The sequence below is a fragment of the Bos indicus x Bos taurus genome, chromosome 6 (assembly GCF_003369695.1).
Source record: "Bos indicus x Bos taurus breed Angus x Brahman F1 hybrid chromosome 6, Bos_hybrid_MaternalHap_v2.0, whole genome shotgun sequence".
Classification (NCBI taxonomy): Eukaryota; Metazoa; Chordata; class Mammalia; order Artiodactyla; family Bovidae; genus Bos; species Bos indicus x Bos taurus.
The window spans coordinates 44,648,136-44,665,907 of record NC_040081.1 but is presented as its reverse complement, the minus strand read 5'-3'; the positions used below and the strand labels follow the sequence as shown (position 1 = coordinate 44,665,907).

Here is a 17,772-nt window from a genome sequence, read left to right as displayed (position 1 = left end):
ATTTTTGTGTGTGTGTGATGAGTAGAGGCTCAAAGGTTAATTCAAATAAAAGTTGGTATTTAATGCCCACCATTTCTTTTTCAGCCTTTATTCATGAAGCACTAGAAGGCAAACCTTAGTGAGTCTGAGAAATAAGCTCAATAGAATGCATCTACTTAGGTGTATGTATGGTTAGGCCACTCAAGATGGCTGTGCTCTTGCCTTCTGTACAACCCCTGCCTGACCAGTGCCTGCTTCACCTACACCTTTCTCACCAGATTGACCTTCCTACATACTTGCCCCAGGCCCCAGCTAGTGACTGGTCTTATGTGTCCCTCTGCTAGTTTCCCTGGTAACCTGACATCACTTCACCCTATAACCGGCAGTCTTCCCCTCCCCCTGGAACGAGGCCTGTCACTAAGTCCTGCCTGCCATCTGCCGCACACCGTGGGGTGTTGCTCTAGGACCTTGCTTCAGACGAGTAAGCTCCCCATCCGTTAAACCACTGATGTCTCTGTTGCTGACTCCAGGGTCTTTACTTGGTCTTGTAGGCCTGCAGGGAGCTGCCCAACACTAGGTTATTTGTGGTGAACACTTGCTGTTTTCTCACTTCCCTGCATTCATTTCTCTTTCTCATCAGCACCCCAATTTGGAAGGTGTTACCACTGGATACGGTCTAGACAGACAGGTTGGAGGGATACAGTCTGGGTATCCTGTCCCCTGGGCCTAGAATGACTCGTGATCAGCTTTAGGCCAGTTGGAAACACTCTTGACCTGAGACATAAAGAATCTGAAACACAATGGAGTTCATTTCTACCCTGTTCAGTCACCTCTAACCTGGCCTTCTTTGCATTGAGACCTGGTGGTTCCTGGCCCTGCCTCCAGCCTCCAGAGCCACCTCACTGCCTGCCTGTTTCCAGGTCTTCTCTGTCTTCCTGGCAATTCCATGAGTCCCAGTATCCTTGAGCTTCCCTGGTGGCTCTGATGATAAAGAATATGCCTGCGATGCGGGAGATCTGGGTTCGATCTCTGGGTTGGAAAGATCCCCTGGAGAAGGCAAAGGCTACCCACTCCAGTATTCTTACCTGGAGAATTCCATGGACTGAGGAGCCTGGCGAGTTATAGTCCATGAATCGGACAAAGAATCGGTCTCAAGAATTGATCTCAAAGAATCAGACACGACTGAGTGACTTTCACTTTCATTTTTACTTTTTCATCCTTCCAACACATTCCTAGGAAAGAGTGTGGATTACCGTTGCCTGCAACCAAAGGATCCTAACAGATATGTGCAGAGAACAGTCTGCCTTCACTACTTATGACCTTCATGATGAAGATAAATTAACCTCTTTGGGCTTCGGTGTCCTTATCTCTAAAATGGGGCTGATCAAACAAGTTATTTCAGGGTTAAAAAAAAAAATGTTTAAAGCAGAGCTTTTGGCATGATTTGGAAACTAGTAATTTTCACTCAGTAGTGGCTGTTCCATTTACTCTTATAATCAAATAAAGGTCTTCTTCACATTATTATTATTCCTAACAGTGCCTGGCACATAGTAGACATTCAGAGACTACTGCTTTTTTTCCCTTCCCCTCTCTGAAAACAAACTTACCTTTTCTGAGGTAGAGAGCAAATATCCCTGGTGTGTATACCACACGAACTTGATAAGCAGAATCACACCCTGACTGAAGAGTGGAAATGGGGGCCTAAGGAGAACCCAGTGTGTATCCCTTGGCCCCACCCAGGTGACCAGAAAGTGGGGCATTTGCCAGTGCCCTGTTCAGCTCAGCCCTTTGGAACATGGCTGGGTGGCCTTGTGACCCATTTCCCAACCCCTCATGTGATTGTGATACCAGCTGCTAAGGCTGAGGCTAAGCCCATGCATGCATCTGGTTGCCTAGGTAGCACCTTGCTTATCAATATTGCATTATGCAAGGTGATCACAGACCCCTACATTAAGAAATAGCAAAGCCAGTGTGTTCTTTGTGGGCCTGACAGTTCAGATCAAAACAGGATTCAGAGGTGTGTCTTCAAAGGGGGCCCCGAACCCCAGATCCTTCCCCTCCCCCATGGGCTTGGTAGCCAGTTCTACCCAAGCTGTAGAGTCCAAGATAATGTACACTACATGCTGTCAGAACAAAACCGTCTTTCTAAAAGGATTCTTAATGTCACTCCTCTATGCAGAAACCCTTGGGGCTCCTGCCTGCTGAAAGAATGAAATCTGAACTCGTCAGCAACACTTCCAGGCCCTTTCTGACCCGGCCACCATCTATCTCTCCTTCCATCTTCATCTCACACAGCTTTTATCCCCACCTCTCCACTGGAGCCAGCCCTGGGTGCTGCTTGCTGTGCTGACAATGTGTCTTCCTGCTGCTCACCTTTGTGTTTCTCTGTGGCTGTTTCCCTGCTAGGGGTATTGTTTTCCCATCACCACTCCTGTCACAACTCCATATATCCCCAGACAAAATTTATCCATCTACTTATTCTTCAGAATCCATTTCAAATGTTCACATCTTCCTCCAGCTCTTTGAGTACCTTCTTTGATCACTTGGCTCATGATAAAAATAGTAGTAATAACAATGAAGGTGGATACAGCACTTACTATTTTAAATGTTTTACATACGCAAGTGCTTTTAATGCTCACATCTGCCCTGTGAAGATACTTTAATTATACTCATTTAATAAATGGTATAACTGAGGCACAGAGAGGCTGAGTAATTGATAACTAGTGAGTGGTAAAGCCAAGATTTGAATATAGGCATTCCAGCTTTTTCTGCCATGCTGTCAGCTGTTACTCTGAACTGCTTTTCTCTGTGTTCTGGGAGTTTTGTTTTTGCTTCTTTATAGCATTTAACATATTATACAGTTAGTAACTATTCATGAATGATGATGAGGCTACTTACTATCATCTATTATTATCTCTTTTCTTATAATAATAATTATTATTACTATAAAAAGTACTAGGCACTATTCTAAGTTTATAGGCATTTGTGACTCCCTAGCCAGGAACGTGTGCCTTAATTAGGTAATGTGAAAATGGTGCTAAACTTGGAATGAGAAGAATCCTCAGTTTAGATTTTAGCTCTGGCATCTACTTGCCAGCCTTGGATAAGTCAATTTACTATTCTGAGTCCCAGCTTCCTCATTTATATAATGATGGGCTTGTCTTAGACCATCCCTGAGGTCTTCACTAGCTATAAGTTTGAGAATCTGTAAAATGGGTCCAATATCACATGGGTCACAGGTGTGTTGAAGATGTAGTAAGATTAAGTTTTCTCATTCATTAGCCATATACCATGTGCTGTTCTTAGCTTTGGGGATCTGGATAAAACATCACATTCTTGCTGCTATGGATGTGGAGATGTTAAAAGTAAATCAATAATTAGTCCTATAACTCAAGGTCAAGTGGTAAGTACTATGAAGGAAGGTAACACAGTATAAGGAGATTGAGAATCTCTTTCCTAAGAAGGAGACATTACAATAGAAATTTGAATAAAACCAGGGAAGAAGCCACGCAATCCAAGCAGAGAGCAGTGCAAAGGTCCTGAGGTTGGAATTGGCTTAATGTGGTCAAAGCTAGCAAGGAGACCAGTGAAGATGGAGAGCACTGCGCAAGGGGGAATAGAAGGACTTTGGACTTTGTTTCAGTGTGATGTGAGCTTTTGAACCACCATTTGGCACCATGTGTTTTCATTTGAAAAGCATCTTTCTTGTTACTATTTGGAAAATAGAGGTGGGTAGAACGAGGAAGTAGAAATAGGAGGCTAGGGCCACAGTCCAATCAAGAGATGATGGTGACTTGAAGGAGGATGATAAGGGTAGAAGTGGGTGAGAAGCATTTGAATTCAATATGTCTTATGAAGATAGCACCCATAGGATTTGCTGATGAATACACGAGGGCTGGGAAAGAAAAGGAGGCAAGGGCGAGTCCAGGGTTTTCATGGAAAACCAAATATGGTTTGGTTTACCAACAGGGCAGGTCTGGAGCAGGGCAGGTCTGAGAGAATATCAAGGGCTCATTTAAAATGCCTCTAAGATGCTCAAATAGAGGTACACATTGGCTAGCAGAGCAGGAATACAGGGGAGTGGTCTGAGCTGGGATATCAATTTGGGTAAAATCAGCACAGAGATGACAGCGAAAGTCATTGGACTGAACGAGATTGCCTTGATGCAGGGTTGTTAGGGATAGAATTGGAGTTAGCCAAGAGGGCTAGGCCTGAGTTACGACTTAGACAATTATGAGTTCGACTGCTCTTTGAAAAATAAAGTGTCTTATGCCCACGATTCAGCTGGTGAATACCCCAGTGTGGTGAACTGACTATCATCTGACACTCCACTAGCAGAGCTCTTGGGAACATGGACTTGGCTGAACACTGAGTAGGACTGTAGGTGGCCTCTGCCTCTTCAGCCACTCCCCGTGAAATGCGACTGAAAAGGCCCCGGGATAGCAAGCCCAGAGATACATCCACACACCTAGGTACCCCTATCTTCGACAAAGGAGGCAAAAATATGGAGAAAAGGCTGTTTAACCAGTGGTTCTGGGAAGTCTGGTCAACCACCTGTAAAAGAATGAAACTAGAACACTTTCTAACACCATACACAAAAATAAACTCAAACTTGACTAAAGATCTAGATGTAACACCAGAAATTATAAAACTCTTAGAGAAAAGCATAGGCAGAACATTCTCTGACATAAATCACAGCAGGATCCTCTATGACTGACCTTCCAAAATAATGGGAATAAAAACAAAAATAAACAATGGGACCTAATTAAGCTTCAAAGCTTTTGCACAATGAAAGAAACTATAAGCAAGGTGAAAAGGCAGCCTTCAGAATGGAAGAAGATAATAGCAAATGAAACAACTGACAAAGAATTAATCTCCAAAATATACAAGCAGCTCATGCAGCTCAATACCAGAAAAATGAATGACCCTATCAAAAAGTGGGCCAAAGAACTAAACAGATATTTCTCCAAAGAAGAAATACAGATGGCTAACAAACACATGAAAAGATGCTCAACATCACTCATTATCAGAGAAATGCAAATCAGAACTACAATGAGGTATCATCTCATGCTGGTCAGAATGGCTGTGATCCAAAAGTCTACAAAAAATAAATGCTGGAGAGGGTGTGGAGAAAAGGGAATCCTCTTACACTGTTGGTGGGAATGCAAGCTAGTACAGCCACTATGGAGACCAGTGTGAAGATTCCTTAAAAAACTGGAAATAGAACTACCATATGACCCAGCAATCCCACTGCTGGGCATACACACCAAGGAAACCAGAATTGAAAGAGACACGTGTACCCTAATTTTCACTGAAGCACTGTTTACAACAGCCAGGACATGGAAGGAATCTAGATATCCACTGGCAGACGAATGGATAAGGAAATTGTGGTACATATACACAATGGACTATTACTCAGCTATAAAAAAAGAATGCACTTAAGTCAGTTCTAATGAGATAGAGGAAACTGGAGCCTATTATTCAGAGTGAAGTAAGTCAGAAAGAGAAACACCAATATGGTATATTAACGAAATATATGGAATTTAGAAAGATGATAACAATGACCCTATATGCAAGACAGCAAAAGAGACACAGATATAAAGAACAGAGTTTTGGACTATGTGGGAGAAGGCGGTGGGATGATTCGAGAGAATAACATCGAAACATGGGTATTACCATATGTAAAAGTGCAAGTTCGATGCATGAAGCATGGCACTCAAAGCTGGTGTTCTGGGACAACCCAGAGGGATGGCGTGGGGAGGGGGGTTCAGGATTGGGGGACACATGTACACCCATGGCTGATTCATGTTGATGTATGGCAAAAACCACCACAATATTGTAAAGTAATTAGCCTGCAATTAAAATAAATCATTTTTTTAAAAAGAAAAGGCCCCAGGAGGGCTGCCTGTCTTCCAAACAGGGTCTCAAATACTATGAATTAAAATGGTTTTCAGTTACACAATTATCTCTAAGAGTGTCTTGTTAAAAATATGGTTTGACCCAAGAGAGGTGATTTGTGGAACTGCTAATAATTTAATTGGTACCAATACAGAATATTAAAAAGAATCTGAAATTCATAATTAAGAGCCCTAGTTTGAACTGACAGTTGTTAGCATTGTGACTTTGAAAAAGACGATTAATCTCAGCTATCTTGTCTATAAAATGGGGAAAGCAGTTTTTGTTAAAATTGCCATATAATGTTGCCTATCAAACGAGAGTCTCTGGGAAAATGTTTTGTAAGCTTTAAGTGCTGTAAAAAAATAATGCCTTCAGTTTTGAGAATGTTTCCAAAGCCAAATATTAACATCATACCTTGCATTTCAAGCTCCCAGTAATCTCATTGAGGTAGGCAGCTGCTGCTGCTACTGCTGCTAAGTCGCTTCAGTCGTGTCCGACTCTGTGCGACCCCACAGATGGCAGCTCACCAGACTCCTCCATCCTTGGGATTCTCCAGGCAAGAACACTGGAGTGGGTTGCCATTTCCTTCTCCAATGCATGACAGTGAAAAGTGAAAGTGAAGTCGCTCAGTCGTGTCCGACTCCTAGCGACCCCATGGACTGCAGCCCACCAGGCTCCTTCGTCCATGGGATTTTCCAGGCAAGAGTACTGGAGTGGGGTGCCAGAGGTAGGCAGAGCAGGTATTAATTAATCCGAGTTGCACCTCAACCCCAAAGAACTGGTTAATTCTATTACATAATGGCTTTACCCCCCAGCTACATTCTTGCCTCTCTTGCTGTCTTTCACTAAATATTTGTTGAATGAATGAATAAATGTATGGAGTAACTTATTGTAGAAAAGTCATTTCCAAACTTTAGAATGGCAGTCCACAGAATATGTTGAAAATATGCATAGAAAGTGTGTTTGTTCCTACACACATATTAACAGACAAAAGTTTCATGAAATAATACTTAATTTACTGCATGGGATCACGCTATTTTCTGTTCTATTCTGGTTTTGTTTTTGTTTTAAAGAAAACGAGGGTAGCAGCTGAATTGAGTTCATTACACAAACTGATGTATTGTGACCCACAGTTTGGAAGACACTGTTACGGAAGATGCTGGCAGCTGGGAACCTTGTTCTTTGCAATTGGGCAAGTCACTTGGGTTATCTGGGAGGTTTATCCCTGCTCCAGTGTTCATGCTAATTTTCAAGAATAAAGGCATTATGAGGTGATGGGAATAGGCATGTAAGCATTGTGACAGCTTGAACATTTACTGCATGTAATGTATTTTCAGTTTTTCCTTGCCTATATAAGGAAATAAAAAAATCGAATAATGTCCTAGGTTTGGATAATTAACTGTTTGAGAAAGATTTGATTTTCATCACAAATGTGTCTTTGAGACTATATAGAGATTTGCAAGGGTGACTTTGAAATAAAAGGCAGTTTCTGTATCTGATATCCTTGGCCCCCAGATATGTTTCTGAGGCAGGATTTTTGGCATCTGAAAGGAAATGCAGTAAGTGAAGTGTATATTGTGTATCAGCCCCAGTAGACTTCTGGGCGGCAGCAAATAATCAAACACATTGATTTGTCTTCAGCAAATGTATGAATATTCACAATCTGTGGCATAAGACAGTAAAAACCCTCACATCAGCTGAGGTCACTAACAAGATGTGAACACGTTTTCAGTTTTCAAAACTTTGGGCGTTTCAGAAAAACCCATAAGGGATTGTGGAAATTACGTCTTGTTATCCAGGTATCATGTTTTTCCTTCTCAAAATCCCCAGGACCATTTATCCATTTAGGAGACCAAATGCTTGGCTTGGTGCCTAACACATTGAAAGACACCCAGAAAATATTCCCTGAATGAATGATTGAGACCAACTACAATTTATAGAAAATTGTTGCAACCAAGCCTTTTGAGAAAACAGCCTCTAGTCTTATCCCATTTCCTTTAAGTGGATGGAAACCTTGTTGCCTCTACTTGGCTCCCTCACAAGGAGCAGAGGAGAGGGATGCTCATGAATTCTTTATTTTTTCCTTCTTCCTTCAGGCCTTGTATCTAGTTTTAGAAGGGGGTGGGTGAAGAGATTCTAAACATAAAAGGAGCCAAATTTAAAATTCCCCTTTCTTAGCTTCCCTATGCTGAAAATACCAACTAGATGTAGTAACCAACTCCATGAGTATTCTGATTGTTTTTTCATGGAATGCTTGGTTTGTCAGAAATTGGGGTTTCACAAGCTTGGCTATACAAAGACTTGGGTTCAGATTCTAGCTCTACTAAACCCTTAGCATATAACATAAACTCTTTCAGTCTCACTTTCTCATTTAGGAAATGTACATTGAAATAACACAGTAACTCCACTGCAGTGCTGTGGGGATTAAAGGAGATCATCCGTGGAAAGCATTTGACATAAAACTTTGGTTTTGTTGTTGCTAACAGCAATAATAATAGTGATAATATCAGTCCTCCTCATCATTGTGGTAACTCAGTAGAAGCACAGAGCAGGGCAGATTTGATCTCCCCAATCTGGCTACCCTCATCCTTTGCTATGGATCGTGTTAGTCAGGATGGGCTAAGATGTGCTCTGATAACAAACACCCCCAAATCTTTGTATCTTAACGGTACAAAAGTTTATTTCTGGATCACACAGATTACTCTGTGGACCCAAAAGATTCTTCAGAGCAGTTGTCTGCTGTGGTTCCATGATCCAAGTTGTGCTGGTGATTCATACCTTGACCCTCGGGATCTTCCACCCTGGAACTGCCTCGTAGTCCTCTGGTTCCCCTTTACTGTATAAAGCAAGTTACATGGTTCTGCCTTACTCCAAAGCAATGGGGGGAGAACAGTCCGGCCAGATGCCTGGAAGTAAAGAAGAACGAGAAATACTGGCGAGAGGCACTAACGACGACCACGCAGACATTTAGCCTTTTCTCACTCTGTCGTAGATGGTTATCACAAACACAGTGTTTATTGCTTTGGCCTGAGCACCCTTTCCAACCAGGTGGTTATCCTGAAATTACTGCTGCAGGTGATCTTTAGAAATCATTGAGCTAACTCTGCCCTAGGTGAGGTAGAGGAGGCACTTTCTAGGCACCAGAAGTGAGTCATGCCTCCTGGGTTGGAGCCCCACCCCCAAGTGTTCTCCCCAGCACCCTGCACCCCAGTGATACTGGATGGGATGTTGAAATCATGGGTTCCTCATGTTAGGAGGCACTCTGGGGAACCCTGCTCATTTTCCAAGAGTGGAAACTGAGACCCAGGCAGCATGAGTTTGTTTTGTTTCCTGTTTTCTGGAGCTTTCCCAGGGTCCCCAAATTCATGATTACCCCATCACTTAACCTACATCTGGACAGAGGCCTCCTGGCTCTGCCTGGTCGTTTTCTACTGTCCACCGCTTCCACCAGCCATACTTATCCTCCTTTAGAAGCGGAGACGCCCCACACGCAACGACTGGCTTGTCTCGCTTTCTGTTCTATTTCCGGTCCCTTGTAAGGCTGAGGCTGGACCTGTGCATTCCCTGGTTGTTCAGAGCGACCCATGGAGGAGGATCTTCAGCACCTCTTTCTTTCTTATCATTTGTTTTTTGTTTCCAATTGGAGGGACAGAAAATGGGACCATTTAGCAGTTGCTACCACAGGGACTAAACTGTCACCATTTTAGAAGAATGAGAAATTCTGTCTCATTCCCCAGTACACCCCACCCCCACCCCCAAATACCTCCCAGAGTTTCTATTGATATTTTAATGAGACTGCATGTAGAAGCTCTTTGGCCAGATGGTAAAATATGGTCCCTGCTTGTACTTGTTCAGAACCCCTCTGTGCTATAAAAAGGGGGCTCAGACAACCCTGAATGGCTCTGAGACTGAGGCTTGCCTGGAAATTCTGGGCTGCAGCTGGCCTTTCAGTCCCTCCAGACTATGTTCATTGTTTCTAACTTCACAGTGGGAAGCTGAGGCCTCCAGAGCCTGGGTTTTCAAAGTACAGGTGGAGTAAGAATCACCTGTGCCATGTGCTAATAGCAGACTTCTGAGCCAACCACCAGAGATTGACGATTTGGGCAATATGTGAGCTGGGGGTGAGCAGTCTGAGCCCAGGCTCAGAAATCTGCATTTTCACAAGCGTCCCAGGGTAACATAGAGCAGGGCTCTTGTTGATGCCAGTGCACCAAGGTGGCAGAACTATAGAGGAGGTGTCCCATCTTCAGCCAGAGCAACAACACTGGAGCTATTTTATAAATAAGGCTTAAGCCTAAGGCTTGTTCTGCTGATAGAAACAAATGACATGGAATAACATTTTTGCAATTCACTATTCTAGACCACAGTAAGCAGAAGAAAGAACCATCCAGCAGTGGCTTTCTCAAGACCAAACTTGAAGTGGCTTCATCTTTATACAGAATGGGTTTCTTACGCTTTGATGAAATTTATAATTGTCTTGTTTTCCACACCCTAAACACAGCCAAACAGCAGCAATGCTGCTCCTCAAATCCTTGGTCCCTGGGTCTTAGGCACCTCTGTGCCTGTTTGCTACCAAGTGTCTTAGACAGAGAGGGAATGGATGTCTACTTCTGCTCTTTACAGCTTCCAAGGCCCAGTTTGTGTCATGCTTTGGGAGAGAAGCGGCTTCTCTCTTGGACCCTCACAGACTGCAGTTCAAGGTTAGGGAAATTGAATTCCATTTTGCCAGTAAGTGGTGGCCCTTACCTGGTCGCCTTCAATAGACCAGATGTGACTCTAACCTTGCCTGCTTCAGCTTATAACATCTACACATGATTGTGATCTTCTTCCCCAAAGTGGGAAGAATCGGAGTATATGTGGGCCCTTAGCTTTGGATCTGAAGGGACAAAGGCTGTCTTTGTGCCATCAGTACTAACACCACTGCCAGCCGAGGCTGCTGATCACAGGCAAAGAACTGAAGGCACAAGGGTAGATCTGTTAAACTGTGTGTAAATGGTATTTTTTCCTGTGAAATCTCAATACCTCCCTGAGGACACTGCTGTTCAGATTTTTGAGCTACTCTTCTCTGATATTTACACGTCGGGGATTTTACTCTTGAGAAATCACTGTGGCAACAGAACCATTTGCCTCCACGAAGACGATGTCGAAGTCTTAAAATCTGGGACGTTTTAAGGCAGGATTCCAAGCTCATTACTGCCTGGAATAAGATTCATCCAAGGTGGAAGTGTCCTCTCTTAAAACTCAAATCATCTCAGAATGGCTTTTCTTTCCCCTTTGTTTTTGAAGCTAAGCAATTACTTTTTTTTTTCTTAAGGAAAAAAAATGTGCTAATGCACAAAACTCTCTTTTACCCCTTTCATTTATTTGAAATTGAACTTAACAAAGTCAGTTCCAAGCAAGCACTATATATGAGTAATGCTTTTTGTCCATAAAAGAGCATTGACTCGAATGGTATGGGAGTGCTGATCCTCTGTCTGCTTTGTGTGAGCGTCCGTAATGACAAAGTGCTCATGTCAGAGTGTATAATGAAACTATAAATTGTTTTCATGAATGCTCTGAATTTGGTCTTTTACGGGGCAAATTCAAAAGGTATTTAGTGCCACATCTCACATATGTGAATAACACCAGACGGTACAACAGACCCAGTTAAAAGGACAGAATCCCAGTCGGGCTTCTGGCCCAGGTGGTGGGTGATTGTCAGGTGAGGGTCTGTCATAGTGGGGGGAATGGGGCGATGGAGGGACGAAGATATCCTGCAACTCTGAGGAAGAGTTCCAGCAAGATGGAACTTGACTTTGAGGGGATAATTTAGTGTGACTAAAATACTTCACTCATAAAATTGGTCTCTGGGTGGTGGGTATCTGCACTTGAATCCTAGAAAAAAGTGCACACCTCTGCCTGATTTTAGTGAACAAAAACTCTCAAGCGAGAAAATGTCTGCTAGGTTGCATGGGCCGGTGCAATCTATTGTAGTAATGTATAGTTTGATCAAATTATTTTTATTACATTTTTTGTATTTTTTAAAATTATAGAAACCATATAGGTGTATTCTAGAACATTTGGCAAACATAAAAAAAGTATAAAGATTAAAGAAAACATGCAAATAATTGTGCTACCAAGAGATAATTATTAGTAGTATACAGAATTTTTACTAAATTTGTGTTACGTTATTTTGTAAAATTTTAATAGAATTTTACACAGTCTTATCAGGATATATAAATGCCTTTTGAAACAAAATTTGGCATCCTGTTATCTATTTAACTATGGAATTGTTTAAAAGGATTGTGCTCTTTAACTTACCAATTATTTTCCCTGTCTCAGTTGGCCAAACTTCATGAACGTCCACGGTTCTGGTTCTGTCACAAGGGTACTGTGTCCGGTACTTTAGCAGCTTTTGGGCTCACGTGTCATTGAATGACAAATGTCTCTGGGTATATGATCTCTGAAGGCAAAAAGCAACAAAGCAAAATCAACCCTGCGGAGTGTGTGAACTCCAACGCAGGTGAAAGGAGGGCGGCTTGATGACAGTTCTGAGTCACGTGGGTGTGTTTATTCTGCAGTACCTGGTGTGTAAAAGGAAGCTGGAGAGTAAGAAGGAAGCCCTGCTGATCCTTTCCAAGGAGCTGGACACATGCCAGCAGGAAAGGGACCAGTACAAACTCATGGCCAATCAGCTTCGAGAGCGTCACCAGTCCCTGAAGAAGAAGTACCGCGAGCTCATCGTGCGTATTACGTTATGGTGATGTCCCTGTTCCCTTACGGAGATAGAAAGAGGGGCTTTAAACATGCGATCTCTTCTAAAGAGGGCTGAATCCAGACAGTTACCAACTGGAAAGACATGAAAGTCATCAACCCTACTTCCTCCACACCCAGTACCATTTGATACTGGTTGATAAGTATATGCTTCTGGATACTTGCTCTGGCACCCGTGAATGTACACACATACCTGAATGTGTCTGCGTGTGCCTTATTTACTTATTAATGAATTGTATGAAGGGTTTATTTTTCTGGAGAATTCATGTTATAAATTGATTCTAATACAGAACCCACTAACGAGCTGCATGCGGTTATTTAAGTTTCATTTTGAATTAATTAGAATTAAATAAAATTGAACACTCAGACTAGTCATATTTCATGTGCTCAATCGCTATAGTTGGCTGGGGCTACCGTATGGGATTGTGTTTATATAGAACATTTCCATGCTGGCTGCTATATTGGACAGTTAGCTGTGGGACATGTCCCTCATTGCAGAGAGTCCTATTGGACAGCTTTATATAAATGTTACTCTAAAACTTGCTCTTTTCGCTCAGCACTTTATTTTGGACATGTCTCTAGGCCATATATACAGATTTAACTCATTAAAAAATATTTGCATAGTAGTATTGCCATAATTTTTAAACCTTTCCCTCTCCTGGGCAATTAGATTTTCTCTAGTTTTCATATGGCACAATTTTTAAGGATGCAAATTAAAATGAATTGGAGGATACCAACTGCATAGTGCTATTTTGCATTCTCACTTCGTTTTTTCTCACTTATGCCATCTCTTTTTTAAGTGCTGACACTATTGCTTACGTTTAACCAGCTTTGCTGGGGTCATTGAATTGTCCTCAACAGAAATACAATAGAAAGATTCCTAAGGTTAAAGTAATGTTGACTTACATGAGGACTGCATCAGATATAGGAATACTGTTTCCTGAGCATTTATCATTTACCTGAGATATTTATGTATTCCCAGATGGCACATGAGGGAGAGAAATTAAATCCTTTTAAGACAAAAATCTGATAGGGCTATAAGTTCTCAGTTAGTTTTCTTGTATTTTGGGCATATCCTGTCCCCAAATTGTTCTGCCTATAGAGAAAATTCAAGTGTGTATGTATATGCACGTGCATATGTGTGTCCGTTACTATTACCTTGAATCTAATTATTTAAAAAAGGAACACAAACCAAATGAAATACTATTTGTTTAGTCTGCTCAAAAGTAATTTTGATAAATCTAAGTAATGAATTTATTTGGCTCACATAGGTTTAGAAAATATATCAGTTCAGTTTAGTCACTCAGTCGTGTCCGACTCTGCGACCCCATGGACTGCAGTACACCAGGCTTCCCAGGCCATCATCAACTCCTGGAGCTTGCTCAAACTCATGTCCATCAAGTCAGTGATGCCATCCAACCATCTTATAGAAAACATATAAATTGGTCCTAATTGAAAGTGATTCTTCAGAGGTTTTCCCAAAATAACTCTGGTTCAGTTTACAGTTACCAGTTTTTAAAGTATATTTTAGTTTGGTTCAGAACATTGCTGGTTGCAAGGGGCAGGAGTGTGGAGGGTCTGAATTTAGTTCATAGTTCAGTACAGTTCCTTGAAGCTACATATATCTGATTTTTTAAGAAATAAAATGTAACATTGGTTTCTTTGTAGGATGGAGATCCATCACTTCCCCCTGAAAAGAGGAAACAGGTAAGACTTTCTCCTGATCTTTGGTAACTCTCAGGATGTTTGTATTGATGTCTTACAACAACTGGAGGATCAGGGAATCCCAAAATGTGTAGAGAAATCTTTTAATTTCTCAGAGGTGTTTGTATTACTGGGGGAAGTGTGGTTCAGAAACACTGACTACAAAGAGGAGCTAAGGGTTGGGTGAAGGGGACACAGTGAAGTCTAACAGGATAGAAGAGGACACCCAAGTTGACCGTGTTCCCTTTCAACAGGGGACCCTGTTGAAAAACCACGAGTTGAGGGCACACTGCTAGCGGGCTTTAGCTCACTGTTCCATGGATGAATGCCATTCTGCCACTTGAGACTTTTAAAGACATCTTCCCAGCAAAACTCATAAGCCATTTATGTTCTCTCCTAAATGCTAACCAGCATTGTTTATTGATGAATCCATTTCCCACAGATTGTAGGTGCCTACTTTTATCAATGAACAAATCCTTATCTTGTATATATGTGTGTGTGTGTGTGTTTCTGGACTTTCTGTTTGTTCCATTGAGCTTCCTGTACCATCCTATTTGTACCACATTATTCTGTTTTGTTTATACTTTCAATACCTATTTGGGCTATTATCCTTAGCTTTGCTCTTTCTTTTCAGATTTCTTTTTTTTTTTTTAATATAACTGACAAATATTTTATCAAGTCCTCCTCTGATCCCCACCCCACCCAAACCCATTCCTGGTGGTATTTTGATTGGAGTTTTCTTAAATTTATAGATTGATGTAGGGACAGTTAACACTTTTATAGCATTATGTCCAGGAATATCATACATCAAATTTTTAAAATCCAGTTGCATGCATACATATATATATTGCTTTTTTCAAAGATATCTTGTTAGCTGTTTCCTTAACTTCACAGTTTTCTATACTGACACACCCTGACTGGTAGCCTTTCATGGGCTTGAAGGTAGCCTGGATGATGGTGATATTAATGCTATGTGTTCCATGTTATGGGAAACCCTCTGCACCAGAGCAGGGCTTCAAAACTGGTGGATGAAAATAAGGACTCAGGAATTGTTTGCTGTCCTCAGAGCTGTAGTGGCTCAGCCAACATCCTGTTTTTGTTCATTGATCATATACCTGGCACAGCATATAAACACGTAAGCTTCATAACTGTGTAAACTGTAGACACACACACACACAACATTTACCCTTAAATAACAATTCGGTCCTGCGGTTACCCTTTCAGGCATTCAGTTCTGGTCACTCCCATATTCCTTTCCTATTTTATTTGATTATTTTGTAATGCTCCAGCTTTGAGCTAATATCAGATTCTTCTATGGAGCTAATTGATGTTTTTTTCCTAAACAAAATGATGTGTAAATTTATCATAAATGTTTTAAAATTGGGATCCTTAGTGTGGGATCACTTATGTTTTTGTTTTTGGTGTCTATGAGCTGTCATCTTTGCTGCGATTTTAGGGTTTGTTAGTATTCATGAAGGAGTTTTACAGTGTAAGTGAATTCACGTTCCGTGACTTTATAATAAAAAATTTACATTGACTGAAGAGAATCTGATGAATTCCAGTAAGTCTGTCAAGCTGCATTCTTACAACTCTGGGGAAACAAACAGGTTCAATGTCCTAAGTTCTGGTTTTGTAGCTTTTAATATGGCATTTAGTTTCTGTCCCTTTAGGATTTAGTGTGGTGGTTTGAGCTTGGGCTCTGCACCCTTCCTGCCTGTGATGGATGACATAGAACGGACTGGGGTACCAGTGACAGACATTCTAAACTGCTCAAACAGTAAAGAAATCGATACCCTTGCATAACCGCAAGTTGAGAGGTAGTGCGGGTCTCAGATGCTGCAGTGTCATGTACTCATTCTCTTTTCTCTACCATACTTATCAAAGAAAAATACAGTAAATCAAATCTTGGATTTCAGATGGACCATGAACACCTTTTTAGTATAAGAGTGTGGGACTTTCCTGGTGGCTCAGACGGTGAAGAATCTGCCTGCAATGCAGGAGATGTGGGTTCGATCCCTGGGTCAGGAAGATCCCCTGGGGAAGGAAATGGCTACCTACTCCAGTATTCTTACCTGGAGAATTCCATCAACAGAGGAGCCTGATGAGCTACAGGGCGTGGGGTTGCAAAGAGTCAGATACGACTGAGCGACTAACACTTTCAATTTCATGTATCATGCAATAATATTTACTTAACTAAAACAATATTGACTGTTAATCTGAAGTTCACATTGAGCTGGGAATCGTATATTTTATCAGACTATTCTATCACTGTGCCCATTTTAACATCAGTTTCTTCTTGAATTTAGCATCAGCTTTCTCCTGAGGCCAGTTCCTATAAGCAGGAAAGACCGAAAACCCAGCCCTGGAATATAAGTCCTTCCCTCCAGTCTCACTGGGCCAATGTAGGACATGCTCTCCTTCCTGGTCTGTTAATATTCACTGCTAAGTCGCTTCAGTCATGTCTGACTCTGTGCAACCCCATAGATGGCAGCCCATCAGGCTCCACCATCCCTGGGATTCTCCAGGCAAGAACACTGGAGTGGGTTGCCATCTCCTTCTCCGTTAATATTCACTGGGAGGATACTATTCATTAATTGGCTTAGATTAATCACCTGGGATAGAAGGGCAGTGATACCCACTAAACTAATCATGTGCCTTGGGAAGTTTCCTTTCTGGGCCTGAGACTTGGTGTTTCCATCTACAAAATGGGAATAAATATGGTGCCCACTGCATGGTGTGGCTGTGAGAAACAAATGAGATAACTAAAGTAGAGTCTTCAGCACAGTGCCTGGCACAGGGTGAGGATCAATAAATATTTATCATCCTCTCCCCCTCCTGATCATCCCTTTCTTTTCTAATCAACTGTATATTTGTGTGCCTTTGTCAGGACTCTTCTGGTTACACTTGGAAACTTGAAATAGCTTGGGCCAAAGAGGAAGTTACTGGCTCATAGAACCTCAGAAGGGTTGGGTGAGCAGCCACCTTGGGAGGCAGAAATACAGCCAGGCCTCAAGACCAGCTACCACCAGCACTCAGGGGCCCCCAGGTTTTTCTTCTGCCTTCAGCATTCTCTGGGTCAGCTCTCATTTCTTTTTCTGGACCTGCTTTCTCTATAGAATAGGAAACATGACTGCTGACCACATAAGGGCTACAGATCCCACGTCTTTGATCTCTAGGAAGAAGCTGCTCCCTGAGTCCCAGGAGATAGCTCCCCTAGGCCAGGCTCAGTCCAGGAGTCCACTTCAGGGTCAACTGGGCATGGCCAGGCATACTGTAGATATAAGGCAGCTTCTGCTGTTGTCATGGTGACAGGATGCTGGGTAGACTGTGTCTTAACCATCTGCTCTACGTGCCTTCCTGAGACAGTCTTGGAATGACAAATCGTAATGATGGCAGCCAGTGTTTTTGAGTGCTCATCCTTGCCATATCAGACCCTAT

General features: G+C 42.0%; 1 protein-coding gene across 3 annotated transcripts in view; it reads left to right on the top strand.

The window, feature by feature from the left end:
• The window catches only part of CCDC149 (coiled-coil domain containing 149), a 120,078-nt gene that overhangs the window by 35,671 nt on the left and 66,635 nt on the right, over positions 1-17,772 (top strand). For 2 of the 3 annotated variants that reach the window (XM_027544191.1, XM_027544192.1), the window contains exons 2-3: positions 12,438-12,599; positions 14,299-14,337. The exons of the other annotated variant lie outside the window; for it this stretch is intronic. In XM_027544191.1, the coding sequence (XP_027399992.1) occupies positions 12,438-12,599; positions 14,299-14,337 (201 nt within the window). The remainder of the gene's footprint in view (positions 1-12,437; positions 12,600-14,298; positions 14,338-17,772) is intronic. 3 annotated transcript variants of the gene reach the window in all.